General features: G+C 39.6%; 1 protein-coding gene across 7 annotated transcripts in view; it reads left to right on the top strand.

The window, feature by feature from the left end:
• Nucleotides 1–16,664, top strand: part of KITLG (KIT ligand) — an 86,909-nt gene that overhangs the window by 21,202 nt on the left and 49,043 nt on the right. For 4 of the 7 annotated variants that reach the window (XR_006709398.1, XR_006709400.1, XM_045465981.1 and 1 more), the window contains exon 2: nucleotides 13,717–13,830. Coding sequence is in view for 3 of the 7 variants with exons in the window: in XM_045465981.1 (XP_045321937.1) it covers nucleotides 13,717–13,830 (114 nt within the window). In the remaining 4 variants the exon portion in view is untranslated. Of the gene's footprint in view, nucleotides 1–4,421; nucleotides 4,563–13,716; nucleotides 13,831–16,664 lie in introns of all 7 variants that reach the window. The other 3 variants (XR_006709399.1, XR_006709397.1, XM_045465980.1) reach the window with 1 other exon arrangement.

Here is a 16,664-nt window from a genome sequence, read left to right as displayed (position 1 = left end):
AGGCCTCTTGTCGGTGCTTTACATAATACTGTCTTAATTAATCTTTTCAAAAATCTAAAGAAATGCTATTCCCTCCCCGCCCCATGAGAAAACTGAGGCTCAGAGAAGTTACATAATTGGTTCAAGGTTATAGCATGTCAGTGACAGAATCAGGATTTGAATCCATGTCTTGCTTTGCTGATGTTCTTCTGTTCTAAACATTATCTCCTGCATCAACAATGAACTTGCTGATGAAGTGTACTGTTACCAAAGGAACATGTCCCGGGCATGTCGGAGATGGATGCTTTGCTGTGCTTTAGGTGGTAGAATTACATTAACATTCTCCGGGGTTGACCATCAAAAATTTCTCTCTTTTTTTTTTTTTCTTAAATTTTAAAGTGATCCTTATCTTACAGTTTCAATTTTGAAACACTAATGGAAAATTCCTACGGAGAGTTTAGACTAACCTTTATAAGAAGTGCTTAATAACTTGGGTTCTTTTTCTCCAAGTATTGCTTAGGGTTTAGTTGCAGATGGGATGAACCGTTCCAGCTAAACAGAGTGGGGGATATAATGAAATGTATTTGATGGCTTATAAAACCACTGGAAGGGCTAGAAGAGGAGTCTGAGCCTCCGGAATACTCTGGTTGACTGGAACCCAGTTAAATCCACCACTGTCTGTAAAACTGTTACAGCTAGTGCAGGAAGCTCTTACTGCTACTGATGGCAGGGAGTTTCTGCCCGCATTACCACCCAAGGGAGCAAAATGCATGCCCAACACCCAGCTTCTTTTCTCAAGAATTTCCTTCCCACATCAGTCATGCAGAGTTGTGCCTGATTGCCAGAACCTAAGTCACATCTGCAATTGTAGCTGACTACAAAGGAATGGAAGTTTTGCAGCCACCACAGTGTAGGAGAATATGCTGGGAGACAGATGGAGTAGGAATTGAAAGAGCCAATCCGTAGTATCCTCTACGCTCACTACTCCTACACTGTTCATTACATTTAGCTTTCCTTTTTTCAAGTTGCTCTAAATCCAGAACATCTAATATGTAGCCCTTGAACCAAATGTAACCTCATTTACCTTTTTAGACCTTTTTGTTTTCTGTAATGATATAGCACCCATGAGCTAGTACAGCCTAAAATAGCATGTCTCAGATTTTAAAGAATACCTAAAAATCACATGGAGGGCTTGTTATAAGTGCACATCTTTGTGATGCACCCTCAGAAATTTTGATTCTGTATGATGCTTAGGAATCTGAAATCTTCATAAACATCCCGGATGATTACATTGTCTTCTAAAGGTAAGACAACCAATTCCCCGCCCCCCTCCCCCCCAACGCTGTTTCCAGTTAGGGCACCTTCAGTGAAAGCAGGGAACATTTGAACAGTTTATTCAACTCAACCAAAGCAGTTGGTGTATCTAGCACACGTTGCATAATCAGGAATGCTTATGCCGTGACCTTTGCAAACTGGGTTTATCATCTGATGTGATGGAGAAAATGATCAAGATTGTGAGTGTTCTTTGAGTTTATGCCTTTAACTCCCACTGGTTTTGATGCTGTTGGAAGCAGTTAAAGTAGAGTATAAAGATTTGGTTTATTTTAATGTGGTAAAAAAAAAAAGCCCAGGTGAGAAGACCTTCAGAGATTTTCTGAGCTGCTTCCTCAGATTAAGTTCTTAAAAATTAAAAGATTACTGTCTCTCTCTGTCTCAAAAATGAATAAAAAAAAAACATTAAAAAAAAAATTAAAAAAATTAAAAGATTAAAAGCCCCTTAGAGACCCAACTTGTAAGACTCTTGGTAGCTGATCTGACAAGACATCTGAGCCCATTTAATTGCAACCATAGGACAAAACAAAACACAAGAAGGGGAGTCATTCAGTCCAAATTCAGCACATGGGATCAGATAGCAGCTGGAATCTGCATTCATTTTCCATCTCTCAATTGTTGGGAGTGCAAAAGATTTTACAAGTTTTCAAAAATTGCAGAGCTTTTGATTTACATGCGATCCCACTTTCAGAAGTGAGTCACATAGTTGAGAGAGTATAAATTACAATTTGCTTTTTTGTAGCTGTTTGTTGGAAAGCTACGACACTGGGAGTGCATATTGTGGTTTAATTTTAAGAGCAGCTAATTGACATAATAGTGAACAAGGTCCTGTGCCTGTGGAGTGTTTGAAGGTGAATATCTGAATTTCAAAACTGCCCTAAATTTTTTTTCTATGTTCCTATACTTTTGCCAATTTGGGGGCCTGTCTCTTATTTCTTTGAAAATGTATACTTAGGGGCGCCTGGGTGGCGCAGTCGGTTGAGCGTCCGACTTCAGCCAGGTCACGATCTCGCGGTCTGTGGGTTCGAGCCCCGCGTCGGGCTCTGGGCTGATGGCTCAGAGCCTGGAGCCTGCTTCCGATTCTGTGTCTCCCTCTCTCTCTGCCCCTCCCCCGTTCATGCTCTGTCTCTCTCTGTCCCAAAAGTGAATAAATGTTGAAAAAAAAAAATTAAAAAAAAAAAAAAAAAAAAAAAAGAAAATGTATACTTATATCAAAAAAAAAAAATCTGGCAACAAATATGTACATCTAGGTTCAACATTAAACTAGCACCTAGCAATTTTCTAGCATAGTTTGGTTTGTTACATATCATCCTCATAAAATTGATTAGAATTAGTCATCAACCAGCATTTCCCTAAAATACGGCAGATTATACTGCTTGGGGGAATTCTTTCCTTCTGTTTTTATATAACTGCTGTATTTATGAATAGCTAATGACTTACATTACCATTGTTTCTAATGACGTAATGTCTACTGCTGGCACAAATGCTTCTGCCTTGTACATGTCTATTCCAAGATAGTAACAGCAAAATTTGAACACCTAGGCCCTAGATTCTAGCCTGAGGTAGAAGTTCTTTGCAGGGATTTCCACAGTGGCCAAGCCTCGCAGCTCACCTGGCTGTCATGGACCACAGGGGAGTTGTTCCCAGGCACAGACCCTTTAAGAAAGAAGAAAGCTTAGTGCATCATTACAGCTCCACTCTTTCCAAGCTGTCTTTGCTTCTACCCAGACTAAAGTGAACTCTCTAGCCTTTCCAGATTACCTGTTCTCCTTCCTTTTCAAGCTGTTGTAGTATATGGCCTTGAAATTTCCCCCTGGCTCATTTACCACTGTGGTTTGATTCCTAGCTCTGTCACTCTGTGGAAACTATCCTTAGCAGCGTCAACCCCATTAGGTATTTTTCAGCAACCATCAGGTTGACCTCTTTCAGTGCTTGTTTTATTGCCCACACTTGCCCTCTTGTGCTTTCTTTTTACAGTGATTGCAGATCCCACAATCAACAGACTTGCCTCTCATGCTCCGCTTCTCATTCTCTCCTCTCCTATGCAGACAGTTCTTCTCCCCCCTTAGAGGGGTTATCCCCCCAAGGTTTTCGGTGATAACTTCCAATAATCTCCAGCTACCACTTCTCCTACATATCCTGGCTCAGTGAATAGCTCTACTTTTTACCCCGTCACCTAAACTGGAACTGGAGGTCATTTGTGACTCCTCCTCCTTTTATCCCACACACTTTCTGCCCATCACTCAAGTCCCATTCAACTTCATATCCTCTTGAACTCGTCCATTTCTCTTCACTCCCACTGCGTCTGTCCTAGTTGATGACTTCAGTGACCTCCACAAGCCCCAGTCTATCCTTCATTCTGATGCCTGATAAGCCTTTCTAAAATCAGATCTTGATCCTCCCCTGCTCTAAGATAAAGAGCTCCCCATGTCTCTAAGATAAAATCCACACCAGTTAGCAAAATTAGGAGGACCTCTGCCTATCTCTCTAGCTTCCTCTGTTTTATTATTTATTCCTTGAAATTCATTTTCCAGTCATGTCATCAATGTGAAGTTCCATGAAAATGCCCTGTTTTCTCAATTCTATGGGCACTTCCTACTTCCTCTGCCAGGTGTCTTCACCCCTGCTTTCTTTGATCTGGCTACCTGCTATTCACCCCTGAAGAAGGGGTCATCTCCCAGGAGCTATCTCTGAGCCTCTCCTTCAGTTCCCCCAAAGTCAGGTTTAGCTGTCCCTCCTGGGCCAAAGAAGACATCTGCTGTGTCTTTATCTTACATACCTATCAGGTACGCCATACGTTTTTTTTAATGTTTATTTATTTTTTAAAGAGAACACAAGAGGGAGAGGGGCAGAGAGAAAGGGAGACGCAGAATGTGAAGCAGGCTCCAGGCTCTGAGCTGTCAGCACAGAGCCCATCGCGGGGCTCGAACTCCAGAACCACGAGATCATGACCTGAGCCAAAGCCAGACGCTTAACCAACTGAACCACCCAGGCACTCCCATACATGTTTGTTAAATGAATAGGTAGCTCTTAGAAGTCTGAAAGCACTTAATTTTGTTTTTATCAGAAGGAACAACTTATCACTTTGTTTTTTTTTCCCCTCCCTCTAGCTATGCAATTTTTTAAAAACCTACAGTGAAGTGTAACTTGATTTACCTGTGCTACTTGTTTACCCAGCCTAGTAATAATTTGATATGGTGGCTTCAATCAAAAACTGATTCAGCTAAATGGACCTATACGCCATCCACAGCGTAGGTATTTTCGAAAAAATTGAATAGTTCATTAAATATAAATGAAATCAGTTTTATTATGTGACTAGCCCAGGATTTTCCTTCCTAGTATAGGGTAGATACTGGTTTAAACCCAGCTCAGGGGTTTACTAGCAGAGTGGCCATAAACAAGTTACTTAATCTCACTGAAGCATGTTTTACTAACCTGTAAAATCTGGTTGGTGGGAAGGTTATATGTAATATCTGCAAACTGTTCCTCCTGTGTGTGGCCCTTAGTAGAAGTCTATGCATGTGAGTCATTTCCTCTTTAAATAGCATTTACATTTAGAGTAAGGACTATCAATAGTGACTTTTCTCATTTTTTTCCATATATTGAATCCACTGAAATCCTTAAATTCCCTGTTTACATTAAAGCCATTGTTTGTCTTTTCATATTAAAAAATTCATTTCTAGGTTGTTCAGTTTTTGTTAGTAGAGCATATTAACATGTTTTAGCGATCACCAATACTTTAGGATCTTTTTTAGTGTTTTTTTAATTTTGAGAGACTGCAAGCGGTGAAGGGGCAAAGAGACGGGAACAGGGGACCGGAAATGGGCTCTGTGCTTGACAGCAGCTAGCCCATGTGGGGCTTGAACTCCCAGAACTATGAGATCATGACTTGAGCCGAGGTCAGACACTCAACCGACTGAGCCACCCACGTGTCCCTAGAGTATTTTTATTTCACTTCTTCACAAAAGCATCTGCATGGAGAGATATGGAAGTAGATCTTTACAAGATTCTAGTGCACCAATGTGGACTTGAAGCTGGCTTGAGTTTCACTTAGCTACCCTGTTAACATCTGCTTTCCTGAGAGGCTTGTACTAAGTGTTTACTTTGCCCCTTGAGCTTACTGGATGATCACTAGAGAAGAATTTGTGTAGGATGATTCGGTATTTTCTCTAGAATGTTTAGTGGTATATTACTTAAAGATTAGAAATCAAGGGGCACCTGGGTGGCTCAGTCGGTTAAGTGTCCGACTTCAGCTCAGGTCTTGATCTCATAGTTCGTGAGTTCAAGCCCCATGTCGGCTCTGTGCTGACAGCTGGGAGCCTGGAGCCCACATCAGATTTTGTGTCTCCCTCTCTCTCTGCCCCTCCCCTACTCATGCTCTGTCTCTCAAAAATATACATGAAAAAAATTTTTTTTAAAAATCTGAAGGAAGAAGTTCTGTAGAATTAAATGGTTATTCACTGAACCAGAATCTGTTGGTAGTTTACATTACGATTATTTTTGAAGGATATGGTTCATATGACCTCAAAAGACCTGAACTCAGGACTAATTACTATACCTGTATCTTGGTAACTTGCTTTCCTGGCTCTGGGTAGCTAAGCCAGTTGGCTTGTTTCCAAAGCACATTTGGGCTACAAGGGAACTGCCTGCTTCGCTAGCTGGCATTCCAGATTAAAGAGAAGATGAATGTTGTTTTTGGCAGCAGCTGCTGTTTTGTTCGGGGCAGACCCAATACCACTTTGTAGGTCTGTGCACAAAGAAAACGAGCTACGCAGACACCGCACTACCTTTTTGACTTTGAGAAGTCTGTAACGTGGGCCCTGGCAACACTTATTTTAAAATCGCTTCTCAAGTTCATAGAAAAGTTTGCGGGATTTTTTTTTTAAGTTTAGAAGCTAGGAATCTTCTGATTTCTCAAACGGCATATGTTCCCCTGATGTTCTTGGGCTGCAATCATGTTAGTTTCTACCAAAGGAAAGAAGTTTGCAAAGCGACTTCTGTGTCATAACACATGTTCAGATCAAGTAAATAGTTTGCTTTAGGGGGATTTTGCAGCTCCTTTTCCTGGCATGTGGCTTTTTATTGTAAGGAAGGTTCTTATGTTCAGGAAGAATTAACGAGCAGATGAATGTCCCACTGGGATCTATTGAGACTGGTTCTCAACAAAAATGAGACATCGGTCTCAGGTCTTCAGGGTCTCTGGCCTCTTCCTGTAACTTTCCCCCTCTTCTTCAAAGGATCTTTTCAGTATGATCTGCCACTATAAAAACTCCCCAGAAAAAGATCTGCTTTTCTGCCATTCATAATTAAGTATGAATGTTAATTCCCTATATTTCCCTCTACCAGAACTATTTCTATTGTATGGCTTAGTTCTAACAGTACATACAGATTTCTCTTTTTTTTTAATCATGTAAATAATTTCAAGGCAACTATTAGCAATGAAAGGGTTGTTGGAATTCTGCGTGATGTGGGGAGTATGTGGGGGACACTTTTGACGCATGCCTCCAAATAAAAAATCTAGAACTGCCGACAATAAGATTAGTTTAATGTGTCTGTGCAATGAAAGGTTATCGTGAAATGAGAGGTTATCACATAATGAGCGTGACCTAGAGAGAAAAGTTGTAGGATGCTAAAACAAAGTAGCCAAAGAAAAATGTCGTACGCAGAAGCAGAGAATGTTACAGGAAAAACAAAACAAAACAAAAAACCAGTGAGATGATTGCCCAAAGTGAAAAGATACATTTTAGAGCAGAAGTCACAAACACAGGGACATTTTGCTTCAGCATTCTATCTCCAATAGGGTGTGTGTGTGTGCGTGCACACCCCCACATTTAGGTACCCCTGTACCTTTGTTAGGGTTTCCAGAAATTAGAGAAAGAGGAAGAGTGCGAAACTGAAGATGGGGAAATACCTCACTTAATTGGAAGTGCAGCGTTAACTGAAGCTACTCTCAACACAGTTGAGAACTAAGAAATACATTGAAAAACGCGTGTGAAACCAGCACTGGTGTCAAAATATCCGTACCAAGGGTCCTATTCTTTGTTCATGAAAGATTGACTATGTAAAGTCCTTTCCCTGAGTGTTCAGTTTGAAGCCCTTCTTTCCCTGGTTTCCTTGACTATCTAAAACCTACAAACTGCACAGCAAATAATTGCACAGCACCTGTAGTTGGAAAAGTTTTTATTTGATCCCCTCACCATCGCTCCATGAAGTGCGTGAGGCAAAAATTATTGTCCTCTTATACTCTACAGACATTTGGAAGAATTAACTGGCTTACTTGAGGTCACACGGTAAAGGAGTTGAGAGGTTTTCTGGATTCATGTTCTGTTCTCTGCCATCACACCACCAGTTTTCAAAAGCATGTGTTTTTTTGTGTGTGTGTGTTTTTTTTTCTCTCTCTCTTACCCTTGGAAACCTTTGTTTAAACAAAATCTTACCCAGAAGCATGAACAAATAAAGCAGGAAAAAAGCTGAGCTGCTTTGCTTAAAGCAGGGGTTGGGGGCCCAGAATACTGACAGAGGCAGTTTATTTTCCTTACCAGAAAAGCCTGGGCATTGCAACACTATACCATTCATGCATTGATTCATTCAAAAAGTGAGTTTCTTAAGCTCTGATTTTTTTTTTTTTCTGTTGCTGCTATAACAAATTATCACAAACTTAGCCACTTAAAACTATACAAACTTATTATGTCACAGTTCTGTAGATTCAGAAATCCAAACTTGGTGGACTTACTGAGCTAAAATCAAGGTGTCAGGGCCACTATGTTCCTTCCTGAAGCCTCTGAGGTCGACTTTGTTCCTTGCTCTTTCAGCTTCTAGAAGCCACTGGCATTCTTTGACTCCTGGCCCATTTCCAGAAACGGCAAGTAAAGTCCTTACCATGTCACATCTTCCGCCTCTTCCTTTATTGCGGTTCTCTCACCAGAGCTGGAAAACATTCTTAGTTTGTGAGGAGCTGTAGCACTCTCTTGGACCCAGAAGATACGGGGTAGGCTCTCCATCTCAAGGTTCCTAGTGTAATCACATCTGTAAAGTCCATTCTGCCATACAAAGCAAAAAATTCACAAGCTCCAAGAATTAGGGCATGGCCATCTTTTTGCCAGAGTTCTGACTACCCTAGGCACCCACTGTGGTCCATGTGTTGTGTTTTGCCATTGAGACTGCAGGAGGCTAGAAACAGGCATACTAGCAGTAAACTATGTTGCAAGTAATGACCTGACAGACTGGGAGAAACTGGTAAACTGGGAAGCCAGCCGACAAAAACTAAAATAACATTTTAAAAACAGTCATTCAGTCAAATACAGTAATTTGGAGCTATTTAGGCAAAGGTCGTCACAACTGCATACCTGGAATGTTTTTTCCCCTCACCTTTATTGAGGTATAACTGACAAATAAAAATCATATATATTTAAGGTGTACAATGTGATGGCTTTGATATAAGCATACATCATGAAATGACAGCAAACTATCCCCTCATAGTTATCCTTTACAATATAGTATTAACTACAGTCCCCTTACTGTACATTAGATCTGCAGAATTTACTCATTTTATAGCTGGAAAGTTTGTATCCTTTGATCTAGATATCCCCCAGTCTCTGATAACCACCACTCTATTTTACTCCGTTACCATTATTATTTTTTCTTTCTTAGATTCTGCATGTTAAGTGAGATCATATCATATTTGTCTGTCGGGCTTATTTCACTTAGTCTCTCTTTTATTTGATGAACCTGAATCATCAAAAAAAAGTAAAGCTTAGTACTTCATCCCACTGTTTAAGAAGTCAAGGAAGTGTGTGTACTATATGTTAGAAAAATGTCTGTATTCTCTATAGAATAATACCGAAAAATTACTTTTCCATACAAAGAAATAGGCTTTGCATTTCAGCGCTCTCACGAGAACACTGATGAGGGACATTTCTCTATGATTTCTTCTCTATTGTAATGTCTAGTTTTGCCAGAGTGAACTGTTGAATTTAACAAAAGGTGACTATTCCTTACTACTAGCTAAGTATATACAAAGTTAAATTACAACGTAAGTTTATTTAACAGCTTTAAAATAAAGTGCTTCAAGAAATACAAGTTTGTCAGAGATGTGTGAATGTATTAACAGATTTAATTTTAGCCCTGAACAAATAGGCTTTTGCTCATTTTATAGGAATCTATCTTCACTGGTATTTGTATATAACTGATGCAAAAAAAATATTTTGACGCTGCCTTGGTGACATTATTTTGCAATTGTTGTAGAAGTCTGTATTAGTATATTTTTAAAAACTAATAGAACATGTTAAAAATTATGGTAATCTGAAAAACATAGAGTATTCAACTGACATGGATTATGGAACATGCTTGTCTCGATATGCTCAATATTTTAAAAATTATGACCGTTTTAGAACTGTGCTATTTGGAATTCTCACCAATGATGTGACAGCTTTGTGGGAGTACTGTGACAGTATTGGGTGGTGAAGAGCACAGGATTTAGAATTGTGGACAGACCTGGGTTTTTACCACTTAGAAGTCACCAAATCTCTCTGTAGCTCAATTTCTCCATCATTAGAATTAGAATATATGAAACTTGAAGTTTGTTTATGATCAGATCTACAAAATGCTTGGCACACATAGAGGGTAGCTGTCATTCACCGTATTGTTGAAAAATCACCCACATCTGCACTCACATTTTCGGACGTTCTGTCTGATAGCACTGGTAAACTGTATGTACTCTTACGTAAGGCCAGCCCCTGTGCTTGACGCCTAGATCTCCCCGCTTCTTGCCTTCTCAAAAACATTGCTCCAGCAATTAGTTGCCTCTCTTCTGACCTACCTCGCCCAGTTGCACCTTCCTGCTGGATCAGCCCCAGGGGCATACACACTTCCCAGTGCTCCTACCAACTTGCAGAGAAAACTCTCCCCTCCCTCAAGTCCTTGCCAATTACTACCCCACTTGTTTTTATTTATTCATTTGCTTATTGGCTCCCCTTTGAAGGACAGCTCTTTAAAAGAGCTGTCTACATTCACTGTTTCTAATTACTCCCTCATGTTCTCTGAAACCCACACCCCACTGGCTTTTTCCTGCACCTGCCTCAGTAAAACCGTTTTTGATAATGTCACCAGTGACCTGAACTCTGCCAAACCCAGTGGTCAGTGCTCAGTTCTCATCTTACTTGACCTGTTATGAGTATTTGACGTAGTTCGACCTCATTCTCCTTAACCTAACTTTTCTTTTTTTAAACTCGGCTTCCTCCTACTCCTTTGGCTTCTCCCTGAGATTCTTTTGTGCTTTCTAAATCTTCTGCCAGACCTTTTACAGTTAGAGCACTGTAGGACCCAGTCCTTTGTTCTTTTTTTTTCCATTTGTACTTATTCCCTGGATGGACTCAGCCACTCTTTGCTTAAAATTCCATTTATACATCAGAGGCTGTCATTTATGTATCTAGCCCAAACTTACCTCCTAAACCCAGATTCAAATATCATGACCTGGTATCATCAGTAAGATATCTCAAAGACATTTCAAACTTCACACGCTCAAAATCCGACTCCTAATCTGACCTCCAGACCTTCCCCACCATCAGCCTTCCCACTTCAGTTGATGGTAGTACCATCTTTTCATTTGCTCAAGCCAGAAACCTTGGAGTCACCTTTGACTCTTTCAAATCACACCCCAGCTATCAGGAAATCTTATTGGCTGAGCCCGCAGGAGACATCCAGAATCAAACCAATTCTGGTCAGTGCATTGCTACAGCCCTTTCTTGCTTGGGTGATAACGATAGCCCTTAAGTGGTCTGTTTCTTCTACCTAGTGCTACCCTAAAGTTTGTTCTCACCACAGTGAAGTGATTTTTTTTAACGACTTTTTTTTCTTTCCTTGAACAGTTTGAGGTTCACAGCAAAATTGGGAGGAAAGTACAGAGATTTCCCATATGCTCCCTGCCCCTACACATGCACAGAGTGGTATGTTTATTACAACTGATAAACCTGCATTGACACCTCTTAATCATCCAGAGTCCATAGTTCATGTTAGGGTTCAGTCTTAATGTTGCATTCTGTGAGTTTGGACAAATGTACAGTGGCCAATATCTACCATTATAGTGTCATACGGGGTATTTCCACTACCCTAAAAATCCTGTGTTCCACCTATTCATCCCTCCCCCTACAATCTCTGGCAACCGCTGATCCTTTTACTGTTTCCATAGTTTTGCCTTTTCCAGAACGTCCTAATAGTTGGAATCATACAGTATGTAGGTAGCCTCTTTGGATTGGCTTCCTTCATTTAATAATATAAATTTAAGTTTCCTCCATGTTTTTTCATGGCTGGATAGCTCATTTCTTTTTAATGATTAATGATTAATATTAATTAATATTTTAATAAAAATATACGATTGTCTGATATGCCACAGTTTATCCACCTGCTGAAGAACATCCTGGTTGCTTTCAGGAAATCATTTGCACAATTTAGTCTTCATTTCAATCCAAGGGAGACAGTGTTATGAACAGAATGACCCCTCAGTGTTCAAAGTAGCCTTAACCAAACTTAAACAGGATTACTGCTAGAATAGGTCACGATGTTAAAACAATGAAAAGGCTTAGGTTTTGTTTACAAGCCACTCTTATCTATGTAGGTAGCGTTGTACTCTCAGAAATTTTGTAAATGCTGATGTTCACTTGGTCCAGTGTGACACCTAGTTAGTGTGCAGATATTAGTTGAAAATGATCCAGTGTTTTTAAAAAGTACCTGGCTAGCTACATAAATAGGAAAGGTTTCTAGTCGTGTGCAGATGGACTTCGTGTAATTGTAAGATGCCACAGACAAATGTTAACTCCTAAAAGATTACCGTCACATTTTAAAATGTCTTCAAGGGGCGCCTGGGTGGCGCAGTTGGTTAAGCGTCCGACTTCAGCCAGGTCACGATCTCGCGGTCCGTGAGTTCGAGCCCCGCGTCGGGCTCTGGGCTGATGGCTCAGAGCCTGGAGCCTGTTTCCGATTCTGTGTCTCCCTCTCTCTCTGCCCCTCCCCCGTTCATGCTCTGTCTCTCTCTGTCCCAAAAATAAATAAACGTTGAAAAAAAAATTTAAAAAAAAAAAAAAAAAAAATGTCTTCAGATATCCATGCCTTTGCTCATGCTGTTTATTTTTCCTGGAATGCGTGTCCCTTCTTTGTCCACTCTTGCAAGCTCCTCCTTGTCCTCCAAAAGCCAGCCAGAGTCCATTTTTTTTTTTTCTGGCTTTTCTTGGCACTGTCTTCCTGCCAAGGGGTTCTCCTCCTTTAAGGCTAATTGATTAATTGCTTCCTTCTTTGTGTTCTCAAAGCATTTGTCATAGAGTGTGTGTGTTCTTTATGCACCTGCCTCTGAGTTTCAAGGGCATCTTCATCACCTTTGTTTCTCTAGTGACTGGCACAGTCCCTGTTTCATAATATGTGCTCAATAAATTGGATTTGAATTTGAAGCATTAGATAGTTTTTACTTTGGTCACTGATTCATCCAGCCAATATTTACATAAAGAGCTCTTAATGTGCAAGGTGCTCTGTTGTGTGTTATAAGGATAAAAATAATAATAATAAAAAAAAAAGAGAATCGGGTGCCCAGGTTCTTAAAAACCTAGAATCTAGTGTAGTAAGAAAAAATAAGTCCTGCATAAAAGTAACTACAAAACATGGTGGGATTTTCAAGGAGAAGTGTGTGTGAGCACACGTGTGTGTGTGTGTGTGTGTGTGTGTGTGTGTGTGTGTGTGTGAGAGAGAGAGAGAGAGAGAGAGAGAGAGAGAGAGATCATGCTAGGGTTCAGGAATGTCTTCCTCTTCACTAAGAAAATGTTTTTCCTTATTAAGTGGTTTAAAAGCTGTGATTAAAAACCATGATTCTTTTGATGTCTCTTAAATGAGGTTAAATTCTGTCCCAGATCTAAAAATACATCTCTCTCCCTCACTTGGAGTACTATCATATACTATCGGATTTAAAGCACTGCTCAGGGGTTGCTGCTACTTGCCAAACAGTCTACACTTAAAGTATAGAAAGCCTTTTTTGGTGCCTTAAGGTATGAATTTCATACATTCCTAGTTTAAAAAAGAAAACACCTTTAGTGGTAGATCCTTTATAAGTTGCTACATGTTCATTCCTAATTGCCATTAGGAAATTGGCCTTAGAAAGCTTTTGACAAGAGTTAACAATAATGTCATTGAAATGAAAATCCAAACCACATTTTAACAGACAATTTTTTAAAAATTTGGTCAGCATATTTTGAACACTCAGCATTTAAGTTATATTTAAGGCAGTAGTTTTTTGTTTGTTTGTTTGTTTCTTTTTTTTTTTTTTAATATAGATTGTCCTTTCCACCTTGAGGTATAAGATGCAATCATTTGAGTGATTACAGTTTTTCACTGGTCATCACCAGCAGTTTTTCTGTTTTCATCTAGACTTGGATTGTCACTTGCATTTATCTTCAGCTGCTCCTATTTAACCCTCTGGTCAAAACTAAAGGGCTCTGCAGGAACCGTGTGACTGATGATGTGAAAGACGTTACAAAATTGGTAAGTAAGGAATGCTTTCGATAGCTGTGAATTTTTGTTTCTTGTGGTTTTTGAAAAAGACTTCATTTTTTTCCTGTCCCAAGTTAGTATTTTTCTAAGACAAGGAGAGAAATCCTGGAGTTATTCTGAAGGGTTTATAGAGAGCAGGTAGGGAGATATTTAAGGTCATGGAGAATCTGTGGGTAAAATTGGTACATCACTGCAGTGATTTTGTTTCTTTGCTCATTTTTTCATCTCCATCACAGGCAGTGAAGGACACCGAAGAGTTCTCTTTGTGCTGATGTGGCAGCACCAGCTTGTTCCCCATTTTCTCTTTTGTGGGTTCCACAGTGTGTCTTATCCCCCTCCACATGCCTTCCTACTATTCTCTAACAAGCCTAACAAAAAAGATCTGAGATGGCCATTCTCCCCTTTCCAACAACACAAAGACCCTGTCACATGTGGGTGGGTGGGTGACCCGTGTGAGAACATAGCTGGAGGAGTGGTTTGTTACCCAAATGTTGAACGACTTCTCTCCCACATTTGCCACATTGGAACTCTTCTCTCAGCAAAAACAATTTTACACCGGTGCCCCTTGGTCACTGCCAGTTTCATGCCACCATTCTCTTAAAATGCACACCACAGAGAGGGAAATAATACAGCATCTGCAATGGATTCTTCCCAACTCTCCTGATGTAGGGGAGATTTTATGTGCCCACTTGAGCGGCAGTATGTGATTTCAGGATGAACAAACTTTGAGAAGCGTTTTTCACAAATTCCTGGTTCAAAATAGCCAAGTGGCATTCTGTTACTTGAAAACTGTCTAGAGAACAGAGATGATACAAGAATAAGGAAGAGATAAGGGTTGTGATATGGAGAAAAGAAAGTGCTATTTGTTGAGATACTTCCCTGCTCTTTGTATACGTTTCCTGGTTTATATTTGATTTGGGGGTTCATAGCCAAACTTCAAAAAAAAAGTTTAATACTAGGGTCAGAGTCTTTCTGGCTTAGGCTCAATGCAGAATTAATAACACACACACACACACACACACACACGCAATTTATGTGGATTCCTTAGAAAGATGCCCTAGGGTCCAGGCTTAAAAAGTATTCTCTGATGCAATACCTGAAGATATATCAACACACTTTATTCAAGGGGCTGGTGATCAAAGCAGTGCACCATTTTCCTGCTATCTGTCCTGCTAGATATTGGGTATAAAGATGTGGTAAGGAAAGTTGATTTTGTTTTTTAAAGAACATAGAGCATGGACCTATTCCTCAAGTTACTTGTTAATTTGTGATCCAAGAAACTACACTAAAAAGAAAATATATGCTTATTTTCTAAATTTTATATCAACAGAAGGCACTCATTAAATGTTTGTTTAGTGAATGAAGACCTGATGAGTTTTGCTGTGATAAGCATCGTGATCACCTGTGGTGCTTATTAAAATTACAGGATCTGGGCAGCACTCCAAAAAACTGATACAATGATCAGTCTGAGGAAGGGCTCCAGGCATCTATATTTTAAAGAAATTTCTGAAAGATTTAAGAACTCCTGTCCTAGATGATCTGTTCAGTCAACATTTGGAAACCAAAGTGTCTTGATCCTAGTATGTCCCAATTCTTACTATGACTAGCTTTATCTGTGTTACGTGAATTTATATGGATGTCAGATTAACATGAGTCTCAAAAACATGCTTAAAGTAGTTCATTGCTGGGAAATTACAGTTCTCCTGGGGATGCTGGTATGACCGTGGAGCTGGGGATGAGCAATGGAGACCTGCAGTGGTCTTAAGGGGCAAATGTCAAGTATATTGGCAATGAATCATAGTTGGAAGATGATTGTATATTTGACTATAGGCCAAGCACATCCGAGATTAACATGGTATTCAAGGAAAATTACTAAGCATTATTACTTGCTAAGCGTTTAAGGAATACTACTCACTAAGCACTACTTCCTGTGAAATGTCAAACTAGTATTTTGAAGTGGCCTAAGAAGGTGTTATGAGCACCTTCCAGGATTTTCTATCCTTGTCTTTAAACATCTGCTTATTCTCCGTCTGTTACCTGTCAGGTGATACAATGAAAAATGGCAAGAAGCATTACTGAGAAAGAAGTACCTGGAAAAGGGATAACTTGTTAATGTTGACACTAAAATATAGTTCCTCACCCCAAGGGCAAATGTGAAATCCTAAGACTGAAAAAAGGTGTTTGTTTTGTTTTGTTTTGTTTTTAACCCCTTCCAGCAACTGACTTGGGAAATATTTTAATTTCAAGAGTCGATTTAGTGAAATTAGTGTGTTTACTTTGGATTAATGAAAAAAAATCAAGTTAATAAAAACTTGGACTCAGATTACTCCTAACTAAGTAAAGATTGACATGATTCACAGCCCATATTTCATAGAGTAGGAAGTAGAAAAATAATCCTTGACCTCAAAATGTTCATAATCTAGTTTGGGAGATAAATCATCTCCATAAAAATATGAATACATATCATTAATACCACAATAATAAGACATGCATGGATGCCATTTAAAAGATTTCGTGGTAGGAACACCTGGCTGATTCAGTAGCGTGTGAGACTCTTGATCTGGGGGTTGTGAGTTCAAGCCTCATGTCGGGTATAGAGATTAGCTAAAAATAAAATCTAAATAGATATAATTTATTTTGTGATGTACCAACCTGTGCTGATATATTGGTTAAGGAATGGATTTTGGAATTGGTGGTAGACCTGAATTTTTTTTTATAAGTTTGTTTTGTTTATTTATTTAGAGTGTGTGTGTGTCAGAGTGAGCAAGGAGGGGAGGGGCAGAGAGAGAGCATCCCAAGCAGTCTTCATGCTGTCAGTGTGGAGC

Source organism: Leopardus geoffroyi, chromosome B4 (assembly GCF_018350155.1).
Source record: "Leopardus geoffroyi isolate Oge1 chromosome B4, O.geoffroyi_Oge1_pat1.0, whole genome shotgun sequence".
Classification (NCBI taxonomy): domain Eukaryota; kingdom Metazoa; phylum Chordata; class Mammalia; order Carnivora; family Felidae; genus Leopardus; species Leopardus geoffroyi.
The sequence above is the reverse complement of the archived record's forward strand: the minus strand, read 5'-3'. Positions and strand labels throughout refer to the sequence as shown.